The sequence below is a fragment of the Acomys minous genome (genome assembly GCF_964271855.1).
Source record: "Acomys minous genome assembly, chromosome: 16".
NCBI classification, from domain to species: Eukaryota; Metazoa; Chordata; class Mammalia; order Rodentia; family Muridae; genus Acomys; species Acomys minous.
In genome coordinates, this window is record NC_140498.1 from 72,949,992 (window position 1) to 72,967,918 (window position 17,927).

Sequence of the window (17,927 nt, forward strand, 5' to 3'; positions counted from 1 at the left end):
CTGAACTAGGACTCAGGCCCTGTCCTAAGTGTCTCAGAAATTTTTAAAAATGGCAAAATGATAGTAATAACAATTAGGGGCTGGTGAGATAACTCAGCCAGTAAAGGTGCTTGTTGTCAAGCCTGATGACCTGAGTTTGGTCCCTGTACTCCATGCAGTGAGAGAGAACAGACTCCTGCATTTTTCCTCTGACTTTGACATATACTACAGACAGACAGAAAATAAGTGTATAAAAAACAATTAACTAAGGTAAATCTTGTAGCATGTGCATAGAACATTCTCCAAATCCACATATGTGACTTTTAATAGATAATCTGTATATAAGTAGTTTCACACTGTATTGCTTATCAAATGAAGACCAAACTTGAGATACACATGAGGCTAATACAGACATGCAATCTGCCAAAGTGGGATGTGAGGACATGGAGGACTGAGCACACTGTCTCTCTGGCGTCACTGATGGCTAAGACAATGAGATATGCAGCAGCCTGGCGCTAGGCCGGATGGTGCTAGCACTCAGGAGGTTTGTGCGAAAGGAAATACATGGTGTCTGGCATGGGTATAATTTCCTTTCCATCAACCTTGAGCGTGTCCTTTGAAGTTCGTCATAAAAATGGTATGTTAGCCCGGAGAATACCCTGAAATGATGTGCAGGGAAACAACTGAATGAACTATATATATTCTAGGCCCTGATGAAATGACCCCGTACTTGAAGTCAGGGAAGAGCATAAAACAGTGCAGGTTAATAGACAGAGGGTGCTGTGTTGTCAGTTCACAAAAAGGTGAGAGGACGGGGTGTTTTTTATAATAAATGGTGCTGAGCAAACAGTCTGTGCAGTATTACAGCCTTGGAAATATGGAAGATTTTAGACAAATGTCAATCTCACGATCATCAGGAACTTGGAAAGAGTGGCCAGGCATGATGGCACACATCTGTAATCTCAGCACTCAGGAAGCAGAGTCAGGAGGATTACAGTTTGAGGACAGCATGGGCCACATGAGACCTGTCCCAAAACAACACAGAGATAAGGGGACTGCACACTTGTAATGTGAAAGGCTAAGACTGGAGAATTCTTGCACGCCTGGGACTGCAGTAATGAGAACTAAGCCAGGAAAGGCTGTATTGAAGTACTCTTGTCTGAAGAGGGAGGGAGGGAGGGAGGGAGGAAGGAAACTATGCTATAGACAGTTCACCCCTGTCCTGGTAAAGTAGCCAAGTGGCTTGGGGCGGGGGTGGGGGCCATTTCCAGTGCACTTACTAAGGACAGGTGATCTGGTAGCTTGCTTTTGTTGGCAAGTGAGGTGCAGCGGTATGTTTGAGAGGGTGTGTCCTGGTTTGCTTCTCTAGTGCTGTGATGAAACACTACCCAAAGGGTTTGTTTGCCTTACACTTCCAAGATCACCTGAGGGAGAGGGGACACCCTCCACAGTGGGCTGGACCCTCCCAATCAACCATTAATCTAGAAAATGCCCCACAGGCTTGCCTTTTCCCAGGAGGCTCTAGTTTGTGTCGTGTTGATCAGAACTGAGCAGCACGGGGTAGTTCACTAAAACCTTGTGGAGCCGAGCTTGAAGGTGGAACCCACTGTGTTGGTCCAGGCTGTGCTTCCCACAGAGCTCAGGACTGCACTCAAGCTCTCAGCGAGCGGTGCACAGGATGCCCTAGCATGCCTGCCACCCTAGCAGGGGGCTGCCCAAAGTAATCTAGTTGTAACTAGTTGTATTCTCTTTCACTTAGAGAAAGGGGGTAGGGAGTTTTCCTTCTAAAAACTAAGAACAGGCGTATGCATGGTCTTTTAATGTGATTATCTGTGAAGTGGGGCTGGAGTTAGACACTAACTCATGTGGTGCGCTTGCTCAGCATACACCAAACCCTGGGCTCCGTCCCCACCACCACATAAACTGGATGTTATGGCATACTCTTGTTAGCTCAGCACTCAGGAGGTAGAGACAGGAGGATTAGAATTCCATGGTTATCTTCAGTTGCATACTAAGGTTGAGGCCAGACTGGGAGATATCAGAGCCTGTAACAGAAATGTATTAATAATAATGTATACTTTGGGGCAAGCCTTGTTCCCTCACCACCTCCTATTGCTTCTGGGAACGATAGCCTCTCTAGGTCTGGGTATCCCCACAGCAGAGCAGTGTTGTCACTCTCCTCTGAGTCCAAGAAAGCCATGAGTGTACTCACAGTGAAATGCACAGCTGCCGTTATCACATTCAATGTTTTGCTCAGTTCTGCAGTTGCTTAGCAACCAAAGTTAGACTGACCCACCAATGGAAAACTTGGCTTCGCTTTTAGGGAGTGTTTCAAACAGCAGAGAAAATACCTCTCTGTCTAAGTGGGATGAGGTGGCATTTTATTTTGTGAGTTTATGCACACACAGTTGCCATGGACCTGTATGAAGGTCAAAGACAACTTGCAAGAGCCGGGTCTCTTCCACTGTGTAGGTTTCTGGGTATCAAGCCACTGAGCCATTTCTAGCCCCAGCTCAGGACTAGGTTTCCATAAAGGATTTGAAATCTTTGGTTGCATGTCCTAGCTATTAGGAATCCTTAGGGCTTAGCAATTAAGAGCACTGGCTGCTCCTGCAGAAGACTCAGGTTCAGTTCCCAGCATCCACATGACGGCGCCCAAGCACCTGTAATTTCAGTTCCATAGAGCCAACTCTCTGGCCTCCTTGGACACCAAGCACCTAAGCACATATATGGTTCATAGACATACATGTAGGCGAAACACCATACACATAAAATAAATTCTAATGAATATATTTGAGCCTCTCATCATATAGCCTAGGCTCGATTCAGACTCACAAAGCAGCTATATAGCCCAAGCTGATCTCAAATTCATCTTCCTGCCTCACCCTTCTCAGTGCTGGAATTACAGCTGTGTTCCACAATGCCTCATGCACCTTCATTGTTGAGTAAGAAATACAGAGCCAAAAGCCTACGAGAATCTAAACTCCACTTCCCAAGCCCCAAGCCCTGCTGTGGGTGGGCTGAGCCTCTGGTAGCCCCACCAACCTTCTGTGTCCTGGGCCCCCTATGCCAGGTGAGAGGTGGGTGGGAGGTACAGGCAACTGGGGTGGCTTCCCAGGATTGGGTAGCTGCAGCCAGAAGGACAGTCTTCTCCTGCTGCTACTTCTCCCTGAGAACCCAAGGTGGCCCGTGGGGTCAAGCAGTGCAAAGAGAGCAAGCACAAGAGATGGATTCCCATAGCAAGGGAAGCAAAGGGTCTAAGAGAAAATAACAGGCATGCAGAGTTACTGAGGAACAAAGTCAGAAAAGGGCTAGCTTTCAGTGAGTACAGCTAAAGGCCAGTTAGAACAAGTTGAAGAACGTCCCACAAGACATCAGGAAAGCATACAGAGTCTGGCAAGATGGCTCAGCAGCTAAAGGCACTAGCTGCACAAGCCTGGTGACCTAAGTTCAATTGCCAGAACACATGCAAAGGTGAAAGGAGAGAACCAACTTCCACATGCATGACATGACATGCATTCATGCGCACTCACATGCACACATACATACATACATACATGAGTTCAATCCCTGGGACCCAGTATTGACTCCTTAAAATTGTCCTCTGACCTCCATATATATATATAGGACTATGGAACATGCCCCCACCCAACACACACACACACACACAAAATAAATAAATATAATGTAACATCATTTTTATTTTAAAAGGTTTGTGGTTTTTTTTTTTTTAAGAGCAAAGGAACAGTTGACAGAAGTAGGTGTGCCAACCTCATCCATGCTAGTCAGAGTGAAAGGTTGTTGGAGGGAAGAGAGTTCAGCGGAAGTAAAGCAAGACCAGGGGGAAGGGGGCCGATGAGGAAATGACACCGTCACTAAGGTACTTACTGCACAACCATGAGGACCTGAGCTCAGTTCCCAGAACCAACATTAAAAAAAAAAAACAGGAAACAGGACTGAGGAGGCAAAAATAAGTCTATGGCTCTCTGGCCAGCCGGACTGATCAACTTAGCCAGCTCCAGGCCAGTGAGAGAACCTGCCTCAAAAAATAATCAAAGCATGAAGTAGGCAGAGTTCTAGGCCAGCAAAAGCTACATAATGAAACCACATTTTAAAAAAAAAACAAAAAAGTGGCCACCACTGAAGGCTGACCGCTGGCCTTCACAAGCATGCACACAGTGAACATATGTGCACACCCAGAAAGAAAGACATAAAAGTTGAGTGATGTGGAAGACAGAAATTGGCACACCTACCACCAGCCAGATAGATTTGAAATGGCATGAAGGCTGTTTAGCAGAATTAAAGAAAGATGGCACCACTCATGAAGAACCATCCCGGAATACAAGGAGCTGTCCTACCTGAACACGTTCAGGCTCAGCTTGCTCACCCAGGCCCGGCTGATCCCAGATTCTGCAGCGGAGCCTGAGAAGAAGCCGGCAACCTCCTCCCAGCATGCCTTATCTTGAGTTCTTATCAGCCAAGTCTTTCTGGCCTTTTCTCCCAAACCTGCAATGATGGCAGGACCTTTGCCTAACCTGGGCTGTGGGATCCACTCTTCCCTCCCAGGAGGGTGTCTTCTTAGTTAGGGTTTCTGTTTCTCTCATGGGACACCATGACCAAAAAGCAAGTTGGGAAGGAACTTAGACTCCCATATCACTATTTTCACTGGAGTAAGCCAGGACAGGAAGTCAAGCAAGGCCAAACTAAAGGCAGGACCTGGTGCAGACGCCACAGAGAGGTGCTGCTTACTGAGTTGCTCCTGTGGCTTCTTGTGCTTTATTGTTGTTTAGGTTTTTTTGTGGGTTTTTGGTTTTTCTCTGTGTAGCCTTGACTGTCCTGGACTCACTTGGTAGACCAGGCTGGCCTTGAACTCACAGCAATCCACCTGCCTCTGCTTCCCAAGTGCTGAGATTAAAGGTGTGCGCCACCTTGTGCTTTCTTATAGAACCCAAGACCTTCAGCTCAGGGATGGCACCACTCACAGTGGGATGGGCCCTTCGCCATCAGTCACTAAGAAAATGTCCTACAGACTTGCTACAGCCTGATCTTGTGGAGGCATTTTCTTATTTGAAGCTCCCATCTCTCTGATGACTTAGCTTGTATCACATTGACATAAAACTTCAGCACAGGCATGGAACTCTATATTTGCTTTCACTTGGAGAAGTACTTTCAAATAAAAAAATAAATAAGACCCTCAAGACTAGTGTGGGCTACGAGATAACCAGATGTGGCATTTCACACTGCAGGCCACATCTCCATCCTTGCCACCTCTACAGGCCACGCCTGCTCTTAAGTGCCCGGTGTCCTGGCAAGGCCCCTGCTGTCAAAGGCATTTTCCTAAGGGTAGACCTTTTCCAGCTCCTTCTCTCCTGGTCGGGCAAACTGTTGTTTATCCTTCAGAACTCAGCCTGTGCATCACCTCCTCCGAAGCCCTCCCTGACTCCTTCCCTAAGGAGGATTTATCCCTCCTGGTTTTCCAGAGCACAGTGTCCACCGCTCCAGTCAAACCTATAACAGGACATACTGCATTTTGTTTTATTTTTATTTTTGAGACAGAGTCTCATGTAGTCCAGGCTAGCCTTTGACTCACTATGTAGCACAAGATGACTTTGAGTGCTTGATCCTCCTGCTTCCACCTACAGGCTGCTGAAATCACAAGCGTGTACCAGCAGACCAGCCAGGCAAGCGCTCTACCAATTTCAGCCACATCCAAAGACGCGTATTTTGCTAATATTTTGGCTCTGTCTGCCCAGCATGATTAGAAACCCTTCCAGACACATGAATGTCAACAGAGTGAATGAAGAGCCTAGTTAGGTGCTGCATACCTGCAATCCCAGCACTTGAGAGAGGTAGAGGCAGGAGGATAAGAAGTTTGTAGTCATCCTTGACTACATAGGCAATCTGAGATCAACCTTGGCTATGGGAGATCCTGTCTCAGGAATAAGCTAGTTAATTAAGGTCTGGTGAGGTGTGCATGGGTAAAACTGCTTGCCGTGTATAGCTGAGGGCCTCAGTTTGATTGTTGGCGCCCACAGCAGAAGGAGCACTTAGCACTATGGCAGGGGCATACACACACAGTAATAATGACTAAATAGTGACTAAAGCCACAGGCATGCTGCCGATGACACAAGTCTACCTGTCCCATTGGCCACTGTGATCCCTTACAGGTTGGTCTGGTCCTCCTCTCCCTAAGACCAGAGCCTCAGCCTCTCCTTCTGTGGATCTGGCCCTTCTGCTTCAGTCTGAGCCAGAGAGCCTAGCCCTTGGTCACTGCAGTGCACCTACCTCCGTGGTCACTAACCTCTCTCTCCCTCTTGCCTTCCCAGGGCCGATGAGATCGAGATGATCATGACTGACCTTGAACGAGCCAACCAGGTAGGCTGTTGAGAACCTTCAGCATAAAACACCAAGGCTCACCCATCCAGTTATCGTGGGAGACGCCTCACTCCAGGATGCAGTGGTGGTCATTGTGGATCCATTTTCAGAGTGTCAGGAAGTTAGAAACACATCCACAGCACTATTCCCGGGAGAATGCCGGCTTCAGCCACAGCGACTGAGATGCACATGCATGAGGGAACTTGTTCTTCTAGTCCCTTGTCTCCTCCAGTGCATCTCTTCCAGGAGTGTTCAGACCATGGCCCACAGGCCCCGTGTATCTCAGAATAGCCATGAGTGAGGCCCAACACAAAATTGTAAGCTTATTTAAAACATTGGGAGATTGACTGGTTTGATCTGCAGTTGCGCAGTTCCCAAGCGTGAGCACTGAAGATGACAATGTCACCCCAGTGTCAGAAGGTTGAGCATGTCTGGTGCCTTGTCCCCAGGCATCTGTTACACCATAGACTTAATTGTCATCTCCTTCTAGTAGGTTCCAACTACCTGCCCCAGTGGAGCTCCCAGTGGACAGCTCCTCTCAGCCGCTGCCCAGTTATCAGGCACACGTTTCGGGGAAACACACAGCACACAGCCGCCGCAGAACAGTCACATAGTATCAGATGACTCCAACTACTCAGCTATCCACAAAGCCCTTTCACAGGCCCTGCAGGGCAGTAAAACATTTTGCTTTCACAACGGGTGCTGCTGGCCTCAAACTAGGCGTGGAACTGATGATGACCTCGAACTTCTGATTCTCCTGCTTCTGCCTTCCACGTGCTAGTGTGACAAGTGTGCACCACCACAACTGCTCAGTACAGTGCCACAGACCAAACTCAGGCTTTCCTGAATGCTAGGGAAGCACTCTGCCAACCAGCCAAGCTGCATTCCCAGCCGGTCCCTGTGGATTCTTCAGCAGGGGAGAAACTGCCAAGGCAGAAATTAGTTTCTCAGCCCAGAGGGACATGACCTATGGCCTCTGCCCACTCAATTTTACACCTCGGTGCCCATAGGCTCTGCAAAGTTTTGAGTCTTGCATTGGGTCACCCCACCCAGTGAGTCCCAGAATCCCTGCAGTCCCTGCTTGCCCCTCTGGGGTTCACTGGGCACCTGTCTTTCATTGGCACTGCTCACTCAGACTTGCACCAGCATTCAGGGGAAAGTGTGTCCATTTTTTTTTTCCTGATAAAATTAACCTGCAGCCTGAGCAGGAAACTCTGCGTAAGAGGGAATAATGCAATGTGTGGCTGTTAGTCCCTTAGGAGAACATGGTGGGGGCAGTGGCTGGGGCGTAGGCCTTTCCTAAGATCTTGGGCCTAGCCTGTAAGGGGCTTTCTGTGGAGAGAGTGGCATTGGTCACCTGAGGTCTCCTAGGGAGTCTTAGCCACCCTAGTAGTAGTAGAATGGCTGTGCACTCTGGCATGTTCCATGTGCAATCTATCTAAGCACATTGCCCGAGCCATATCGCTTCCCCTGCCCAGCCTCCCGCTGAGAGCCATCTGGTCAGGAGCCTTAGTTTATAAAAAGGGAAACTGAGGCAGTGCCTGGTCCATCACTGAGCTGGGACAAGACATCCAGTAGTCTTATTTAGGTTGTCTTGGTGCACTGGGGGATAGTTTGGTTTTTGTTTGGTTTGGGGGTGTTTGTTTGTTTGGGGGTGTTGTTTTGCTTTTGTTTTGTTTGTAACTTGATTCCAGAGTTGGCTAGTGTGAACTTTGTGAATGACAACAATGTGTTCCAGTGTTAAAAGGGTAGGTCTCCTTTGTTCAACATCTGAGCGGAGAATAAGGAAGCCCCAGAAGGTTGCCTAGCTCATTCTGAGAGGAAATATCACAAAAAGAAAGAAAAGTCTACAGGGCAAACAGTGGAGTTGGCATTGGAGGAAAACTAGCCTGTGTGTGGGCAGCAGCTGGAGAGTGGCCTGATGGGAAAGGGCCTGGCAGGTTAGGGGAAGTGGGGCTTTACCCTGAGAGCAGCGGGTGTATACTGGGAGGATGGAGATCCTGGATTTGTATTCAACTGAAAGGCCACTTGGGATAATATAAATGTATATGTAAAAAAAAATTTTTTTTAATGTTGAATTACTTTTTTAAAAAAGAAAGAAAGAAAAGGAAAAAAACAAAAAAGAAAGGTCACTTGGGGCTGGAGAGGGAGTTCAGTCTTTAAGAGCATGTACTGCTGATGCAAAGGACCCAAGTTTGGCTCTTGGCACCCACAGTGGGCAGTTCCTGAGGACCAGATGCCCTCTTCTGACTCCTCAGAGCACCTGCACTCACACACTTCCACATACCCACACACATGCACAAAATTAAAAATAAAGCAAATCTTATAAAAATTCATCTAAAACAAATAAAAGAAGCATTGTAGAAAAAGCTACGATAAGGAATGGGGTTGGGAAGACCAGAAGCCAGGAGAGCAGCTCTGGTTAGGAGAAGCCTTAGACCTGAACAGGAAACGGTACCCAGAGAAGCAAGGCTGAGCAGGAGCAGGGCTGCACTCTGCCACAGACTGCCATAGGTGCCACATACATCTGGACCATAGGACCCGCCCAGGAGCAGCAATTTGCTAGTTCATTAGTGCTGCTTTTGCCCTGGGCAAACCCAGACACTCTACTGAGACCTGTAGTGCTTCTCACTGCTCAGAGATTATGGCTCTACCCCAGGGAACCACAAAAATGGGCCGTAGCTCCTAGTGAAGCAGGGGTGAATCCTAGGCACACGTTTGATCAACTTCCAGAACTTGCATTAATAGTTATACAAAGGAAAGATTCTGGACTCCGGGTTTCTTGATAAATAAACCTTAGCTTGACACATCAAAGAGCATGGAGGAACCACGTCTTCCCTTCCCTGTGTGGGCTAGCTGCCAGCTGTACCTCTCCCTGATTCCCTGCCAGAGCAGCTCTGACTCCTCACACTGAGCCACAGGAGCGGGGCCTAGAGGAAACCATTTAAACCAAACTGTTCTCCTCCTATTAGCCTGGCTGGTGGTTATGGAACAAGGCCGTTGTGAAAGACCCCCTTGTTCTGGGGTTAGAGCTTGCTTGCTTCCGTGCGTGCGTGTTTGAGAAGAACTCTCATGGCCTAAGCTGGTGAAATGCACTCTGCATCTGAGGATGACTTTGAATTCCTGATCCTCCTGCTTCCGCCTACTGAAACTACAGGCAGTTCATGCAGTGCTGGGGATCAAGCCCTAGGGCATGGTGCCTGCTGGGCAGGCTCTCTACCAGCTGAGGTGCATCTCAAGCCTTAATGGCCCCCACGGAGAAGGAGCCAAGTGCTGAGAGAGATGAGACACAGAGGGTGGAAAGAGCTCCACAGCACATGGTGGTCTTCTGCTGAGGTTTTCATGTGCTAATGAGGCAGAGCCCTTGGCTTTGGACTCAGGACACCCAAGTCATGATTCTAGATTTGACGTTCTTGTACCCACACTAACTTAGCCAGTCCCCCCGCCCCTTGTCTTAATTATTTTCTCTGTTGCTATGATAAACACCATAAACCAAAAGCAACTTGAGGAAGCAGTCAAGAGCCAAGAACTCAGGGCAGGAACTGAAGCAGAGCCGTGGGGAACACTGCTGATGACTTTACTCCCCATGGCTTGCTCGCCTGCTTTCCTGCAGCTCCGAGGACCACCTGCCCAGGGCGGGCACCACCCAGGTGGGCTGGGCCCTCCCACATTCAGCCATTGCTCAAGAAAACGCCCCACAGTCTTGCCTTCAGGTAGTGTGGAGGAGGGGTTTTCTGAGCTGGGTTTCCTCTTTCCAGATAACTCCAGCTTATGTCAGGTAGACAAAGGCTAACCAACACACCACTCCTCCAGGACCCACCTGTATCCATCCATGGAGTGAGAGCAGATTTCACTCTCTGCTCCCATCCGTTCAATGGGCCCTTGTACCCAGCTCTTAGCTGGCCTGGATGGGGATATCGTGTTGGCTTCATGAGCCAAGGCCAGGCCCTCCCCACGGGCCAGGCCCACGCACAACAGGGTTTGGCATTCTGTGGTTGGGCCCTGTCTTTGAGGCCCCAGGACACACAGGCAGCACTGTGGTGGCAGTGAGCAGTGGGGTGCTTTGGTCGTCAGACTGTCCTCTAGTTCTGCTGCTCACAGCTCAGCAGTGTTCATGTATGTGAATATCACCCTGGCCTGTGGCAGCCAGTGGCAGCACAGGTGTGACTCTGAAGAGGGCCTAGTTGCAAGGGCTCCAGCGACTTGGTATATGTGGTGTCAAGTTTCTCATCCCCTGCCCGTGGCCTTCACCAAGTTCTTGCAGAACCAACCACTGATAGGATCGCCTCTGGCAGTCTCCCGGTCACAGGCCAGTCATCACTAGTTCCCACACTAGGCCACTTTGCTACTTAGGGGACTTCTCATCTCAGGTTTCCCTGGACCTGTGGTTTAGTGGCCACATGTGCAGAGAAGACATAAGCAAGTAATCTAAAGCCAACAGGGACAGATAGATTTAAGTCATACCACCACCACCATATAAACATAGGGAAGAAGCCAGGTGTGCTGGCTCACACCTGTAACCCCAGCACTTGGGAGGTGGGGTCAGGAGTTGAGGACCAACCAGCCTCCACTCTACCTGAGCCCCTGTCTCAAAAAAAAAAAAAAAAATCAGAAAAAAAGATAAGAGAATGTAGGTCAGTTGATAGAGTACTTGCCTCTTCTGCACAAAGCCCCACATTCCATCCCTGGAACAGTATAACCCATGCAGAGGGTCAGGAGTTCAAGGTCATCTTCAGCTGCTTAGGCAGTTAAGGGCAAGCCTGGACTACCTGAGACTCTGTCTCAAAAACCAAAGTCAACAGTTTTAGATGAAGCACGTGGAGTAGCAGCCCCAGGAATGGTCTTAATAATTTGACAGTCTCACCGTGGTGTACACAGTCACCATTGGCCTCTCCACCCTCATTGGCCCCAGCTGGCGTGCAGAGTGGCTGGTCTCCATGATGGCAGTTGCTGAAGGTCAGCACTGTCCTTGCTCTACCTTGTTCCTTCCTCTACTTCCCTTTGTCTCAGAGACTGTGGCAGAAGGCAGCCACAGGTGGTGGCAAGTGCTGTCCCCGCCTGCTGTTCAGGAGCCTGTCCTTGTTGCCCTGGTTCTGTCCCTGTGGGGATGGGCATCTCCAAGAGCACACAGAAGCTTGCAGTGACTCAAGCCACCATGATCGGGTCAGCTCTGCATCCCAACCACAACCATCCAAGATGTCTCCAAACAAACCCCAAGCAGCACTCCTTACTGTCTGCCTTCACTGCCAAGGAAGGCTAAAATTAGTTCTGTCAGCCTGGAGACAAACTCATCCCCAGCTCCCAACTAGTGTCTGTCACCCTGTCCCTTGCTCCTTCCCTCAACTGCTCTTTGTTTTTAATTCCTCTAGTCTGTCGCTTTTGGCTGCACAGATCTCAGGCTGCTAGTTGATGGCAGTGGTGATTGTTGATCGTGCTAATGGTTCGATTTAGAATAGAAATCCTGAGGAGTAAATGTGAAATCAAGACGTTGCACTAAAGTGACCAAGTCAGGCCACCTTGGAGTCATGACTTCCAATAGAGCAACTTCCTTTAGCTTAAGAATGCCCTTAAACTCTTGATCCTCCTGTCTCTACCTCCCAAATGCTGAGATTACAGGTTTGTGCCACCATGGCCAGTTTATTCAGTGGTGGGTTTGTCCCCAGGGCTTCATGTATGCTCTACAAGCACTCTACCAACGAAGCCACATCTTGGCCTGGAGCTCACTATGTAACTGACTGTGTAGACCAGGCTAGCTTCAAGCTGCGAATAAAGGCATGCACCACCATGCCCTACCTCGTTTTGCTTTGCTGTTTTGAGACTGTCTCTGTGTGGGACTCAGGTTGGTCTTGAACTCACTACCCTCCTGAACCAGCCTCCCCAATGTTGAAGCAACAGGTGTCACCGTCCACTCCTCACACCAGTGTAAACTTGATACAAGTGCCAACCCTAGCAAACCTGCAGGTGCCTAGCTGAGACCTCAGGCTGTGATGTGAGTACCTGCCACCTTCACAGCTTTTAGGACTAAGGATGAAGCTGGCACCTGGGCTGTCCCCAGCTCCAGCTGTTCCAGGAGACAATCAGTGTAATGTGCTGCTGTGGCAATGCCACCTGTTCAGCAGCTTCAGAACTTCCCTGATAGCTGAAGAAATATTTTTCCTTATCAAAGAGACTAGGAAATTTATCAAAAATGTGCATTATTCCTGGCAGAGCTATGGGACTGTGTGCTTGACTGTTTTACCTCACTGATTATGGAGGAATGTGCTTCTGTCTTGTGTGTTGAATGCCAGAGAAACTGGGGAAAACAGCCATTGTCCCAACTTTTTATAACACTAAAGCAGAAGGATGGCAAGTTCAAGACCACACTAAGCAACTTAGCTTGGAAGAGCCTGTCTCAAATAAAAAAGTAAAAAGAGAGCACGGGATTTGTGTCTGTGCCTGTCAGAATCCCCCAGTGAGAAGCTGGGAATGGGACGCATTGGCAGTTAGCATGGAGCAGACGTCCGCTTTCCATCCTTGTGTTACCAAAACCTTTTCCTGACAGTTGGTTCTGCAGTCCCTTGGGCCTAGATTCTGTCTGGAGCAGAGACTGTTGGGAAACACTTGGGCATAGATGTGGCAGACTCAGGGCTGTTCCGCAAGCTCTCCAAGAAGCCAGGAAGTTGGCTACCAGCCCTGCCCTGGGCAGATAAACTGTCCTTACTAAGTAAAATTCTAACTTCTTTGTGTGTGGGCTCACTGGCACCGCCACCAAGGCACTTCAGGTGCCCAGCTGTGTCATTGTACAACCAGATTAGTCAGCAAGTCAGCGAGCCATGGGGCAAGCTAACACTTTTTCTTCTTTGTAACTTCTCTCTGGGAGTTGGTGAATCAGTCCTCAGCCAGGCTTTCCTGTATTGTTTTGTGGGTAACTTTCTAGTTTGGGTTTTTTTTTTTTTTTAGACAGGATTTCCCAGTGTAGTTCAGGTTGGCCTTGAACTCACTATATAGCCCACACTGGCTTTGAACTCACTGTGTAACTCAGGCGACACTGAACTCACTTTGTTACCTAGGCTTTATTAAAAACCACTGTGTAGCCCATACTGTCCTTGAACTCAGAATCCTCCTGCCTCGCCTCCCTCGTTAACTTTTTCCTAATAACAGAACATAACTTGCTGAGGGTATAGAGACGTGGCATGTCATTCTCAGTCCAAGTCCTGATGTCACTAGCCACCTGTCTTAGTTTTGTCTTAGTCTGTTGAGAAACTACTCCCACCCCCATCGTATGTGGTGAACCTCTGTGGGCATGGAACCCCTGCAGGTGTCTGAGTAGGCACAGTGTTCCCATTCTTCAGATGAGTGTGTAGAGGCCCGGGAGCACAGGAAGCTGTCCCTCTGCCTCTATTCCCAGATGGCCTCTTGAGTGGTGTGTACTGGAGTGGCCCTTCTCTTTGTCCAGTGGCAAGTCTGAGTTTGCAGCAGCCATTGCTTTTTCATCCAGGGCCCTAGACAAACAACAGAGGGTTCCAGCCATTTCTGTTAAAAGCCCCCAGCACCAATTTGGGCCCAGTCACTACTGGCCCAGAGCAGTCTGCCTAGCTGCAAATGCTAATACTTGCAAACAGTCCCCCAATGAAGGGTTAACTTTGGAATCCCACACAAAAGGAGCCACGTTGCCACAGTCCACTTATGGAAATGCATGGTAGAAGAAAACCACGCAGCACTGTGTGTTTGGGAGAAGAGAACAGCCAGAGCGTCTTTAATTCGGTGTTTACCCATGAGAATGACTCCCAGGAGTAATCCTGTGATAGTCTCTTCGGTCCATGAGAATAGAAAGAAATTGAATCAGAAGACTCTATTTCCACCGGTATTTATTCAGTCTGGGAAACGCAATGGGCCGGAGCATTAATACCAGCAGGGGATTCCTCGCTCCTAGCGTTAAATTACTGTCATAATCGCTCAATTATTTCTTCCTTGTACTGTTTAAAATAAAAATCCATCACATTCTAGGGTGTGTGTGTATGTGTTTTTTTTCCCTAGCATTTATTAGGTTGAGTGTTTAGGAAAATCAATTACAGTCAGTCAGGCATGAATTGATGAATGTTCCTGTAATAATTGTCAGCTGTTAAACCAAATGTACTTTCTTCTCTTCACCCCTTTTCGTTTCCTTCAGAGGGCAGAGGTGGCACAGAGAGAGGCAGAGACTTTAAGAGAACAGCTCTCGTCGGCCAACCACTCTCTCCAGCTGGCCTCGCAGATCCAGAAGGCTCCGGATGTGGTGGGTAGCCCTGGCTCTGTCCCCCCACTCCTACTCCACGTCACTCCTGCTCTCAACTCTTCCATTTGGAATAACAGTTAAAGCAGGAATGATTGTTTGGTGGGTGTATTAGTTACTTTTCTCATGGCTGCAACAAAATGCCTGACACAGAGGCTGGAAGGAAGGAAGGGCTCATGACTCAAGGGTACAGCCCATCGTGGCAGGAAGGGCATGGCGGCAGGAGTGTGCGGCGGCGGCACACATCCAGGCGGGAGGATGCAGAGGTCAATGCTGCAGCTTAGCTCTTTCTCCTTTTTATCAATGCCAGGCCCCCAGCCTTGGGTCCTACCCCTAGTGACAGTGGGACCCCACCTCACCTCACCCACTCTCACGGCTCCCTCACAGGCATGCCCAGGGGTCAGGTACATGGTGGATTCTAGGTCCTGACAGGTGACAATATTAAATTAACCACCCAGTTGTGAATTCTTAGTGGATTGGAGCTATAGCTTGGGAAGGCTGAAGGAAAAGCTTTGCCAATAGTACATAGATGTCGTCACGGTTGGTGTGGTGGGACCCCGGTGTGTTTGTACATGTCCTGTGCCAGGTGGAGGCCGGGCGTGACCAGACCTGAAAAGGAGAGCCTCCCCAGAACTTCATGGGGAAGTCGAGGCTGTCCTTCCAAAGCATCCTGGATAGCAGCAGCTGGCCCTGAAATTATACATTGGTTGGACTCTCACCTGAGATGCAAACATCCAGGAAGATGGCCCAGTGGCCCAAACTTTTATCTTCTCTCGGTCTCTCTTTTGCTTTCACTTATTTATTTTGTGGGTATAGGAGTAGCTTCACAGGTGTGAGGGTCAGAGGACAACTGGCAGCAGTCAGTTTTCTTCCTCCACCATGTGGGTTTGGGGATCGAGCTCAGGTCCTGAGGCGCACACCGCAGGCGTTTTCATTCACTCAGCCCGGCTCGCCAGCCCTGCTTTCTTTTTGCATTTTGTTTTCATTTCTTAGACAAAGCTTCACACTGGTTCAGGCTAACCGCTAATTGCTGATCCTCCTGCCTCGGCTTCCTAAGTCCTGGGACTGAGTGTGGTAACATGCTCGGTCCCATGTGACTTTTCTCATGTTAACAGGACCGTCCAGATTTGGACAAAGTGTCCTTGCATAAGCAGGCTCCAGGTGCCTTCAGTGACCCTGGGAAACTGGCCCTGGGGATGGAGCAGCTAAGACTGTTAGTTGAGACCCCAGCTCTGCAGTCTCTGAGCTGGAGATCTTCAGGCAGAGACTCCTCTCTCTCTGGCTCTGTTTATCTGTAAAAAGAGGCTGTAGGTGGCATAGTGTCAAACACATGGAATCCCAGTGGACCCAGAAAGACAGGGAGTTCACGCCCATTTTCAGCTACATGGCAAGCTCAAGACCAGCCTGAGCTGCATGAAACCCAGTCTCGAAAGGAAAGAAGGCAAACTCAGGGGTCTGAGGCAGGATTGGTCAGGCTAGGTACATAGCAACAAGACCCTGTCTCAAAAATCATGTAGAGTGCCTTGACCGCTTCAGGGTGTAGGAGAAAGGGCTCATGCAGGAGACGGTTGCTCCTTTCATACTTCAGGGACACAGTGCCTTCCCTTTCTCTGAAATGTGTCCTTTATTCTTCCTTCAAATGAAGCTGCCCCAGGGACAGCACCAGGGCAGAGGCAAGCCCTCGAGCCAGGGCCAGCAGCTCCCCAGCTCCTGTGGCCAGGAGGAAGCCATTCATCCTAACATGTCTAACAGGGCTTCTGAGCTAAATGTTTGGATTGCAAAGAGTCCTGGCACCTCACTGGGCCACAGCAAACCCAAACATTCCAGAAGGAAATGAATGTTTTTGCAGGTCGAGTCAGTTGTGGGGCCTAGGGTGGCTTCCACACTTCATCATGGGCTAAATGCAGCACTGAGCTGGCCTGGCTTCAGGCTCCCAGCCGCAGCGAGTGGGGACTTCCCTATCTGTGCCTTCCCATGGAGGCCATCACAGGCACAGAGCCAGCAGGGAGAAATGGTCTGTTGGGCTTGGCTGGCAGAACTCAACTGGGAAGGAGTAGAGTCCATAGCTACGGCAACGCCAGAGCCAGTGCACAGAAAGTCTCACAGAGCCACGATTCCACAAGACTGGAGGGGAGGAGGGGGCTTGTCACATGAGTATGGGGCACCCACATAAGTACCAAGTACTCCACGGGCCCCTCCCCTCCATCCATCTACCTGCTACTCTTTCATGGACACTGAACGAGACAGGGTGCTTAAAAGAGCCCTTGTGAAATGTCTACATGCAGATACTAGTTCAAGGGGCAGTGGCTCTAGCCTATTGGAACTGTAGTACTGGGAAGCAAGGCCGTCTGTGAGGCAGACATTACTGGTCCACCGAGCTGATCCTGCTCTCCAAGTAGAGACAGGAACTGAGGTACAGCATGGAAGAGAAGCAAGGCTGAACCCCCTGCCTCTCCTGGTGTGCGGAAGAAACTGAAAGGCTAGCCTGGACCTGCCCTCATCTTATTCCCTCTGTTTGTGCACTTCCTTTTTCCATTGTGCCTGTATCTCTTGCATTCTTGGTCTCTAAAACGACAGTCCCCAGCATCACTGCCCAGGCTCAAACCTTTCCCCCACCTCAGCTTCCCAGCCCTTCTCCATTCTTCCACTTCGTTGTATCCCACAACAGGAGCTTCCACATGAGGAGACAGATATGGACAAAGAACAGGTTGTTTGGGGAGTATGTTTATGTCTCTTTTGACCTTTGTAGGACAGCAATGCTTTCAGGTCAGCTTGAATGAGGGCTTTGTAGCTCAGGTACCTGAGAGTCAGGGATATGCCCCGGACCCACCAGGAACTGCTGGGTGTAGATAAGACTATTTGAACCACCATCCCTGGTACCTTAAGTTGAGTTTGATTTACTTGAGCTAGGCCATTGGGAGACCTAGAGCACCTTTTAGCTGGTTTATAGACTCTGCCAAAGAACACTTGAAACGCTGTTTGCAGTTAGCATCCTTCAGACTGAAATGGGTCAGATCTGGTATACATACTCTCATGATTCTACTGCGCCTGACACCAGGCTGACCTCTGACCTCTCTGCAGGCCACTTTTTTTTTTTTTTTTTTTTTTTAGACAGAGTCTCATAAGATAGCCCAGGCAGGCTGGAGAGATGGCTCAGTGGTTAAGAGCTCTTCCAGAGGTCCTGAGTTCAATACCCAGCAACCCTTTATAATGAGATCTGGTACCCTCTTCTGGCCTATGGTTGTACATGCAGGCAGAGCACTGTATACATAATAATAAATAAATATTTAAAAAGGGGAGGTAGCCCAGGCTTAGCCTCCAA

The 17,927-nt window shown here is 49.1% G+C and overlaps 1 protein-coding gene across 12 annotated transcripts in view; it reads left to right on the top strand.

Annotated features, from left to right (window-relative positions):
- CUX1 (cut like homeobox 1) overlaps positions 1–17,927 on the top strand; it is a 346,720-nt gene that overhangs the window by 241,161 nt on the left and 87,632 nt on the right. For all 12 annotated transcript variants that reach the window (XM_084764549.1, XM_084764550.1, XM_084764551.1 and 9 more), the window contains exons 9-10: positions 6,306–6,354; positions 14,504–14,608. In XM_084764549.1, the coding sequence (XP_084620675.1) occupies positions 6,306–6,354; positions 14,504–14,608 (154 nt within the window). The remainder of the gene's footprint in view (positions 1–6,305; positions 6,355–14,503; positions 14,609–17,927) is intronic.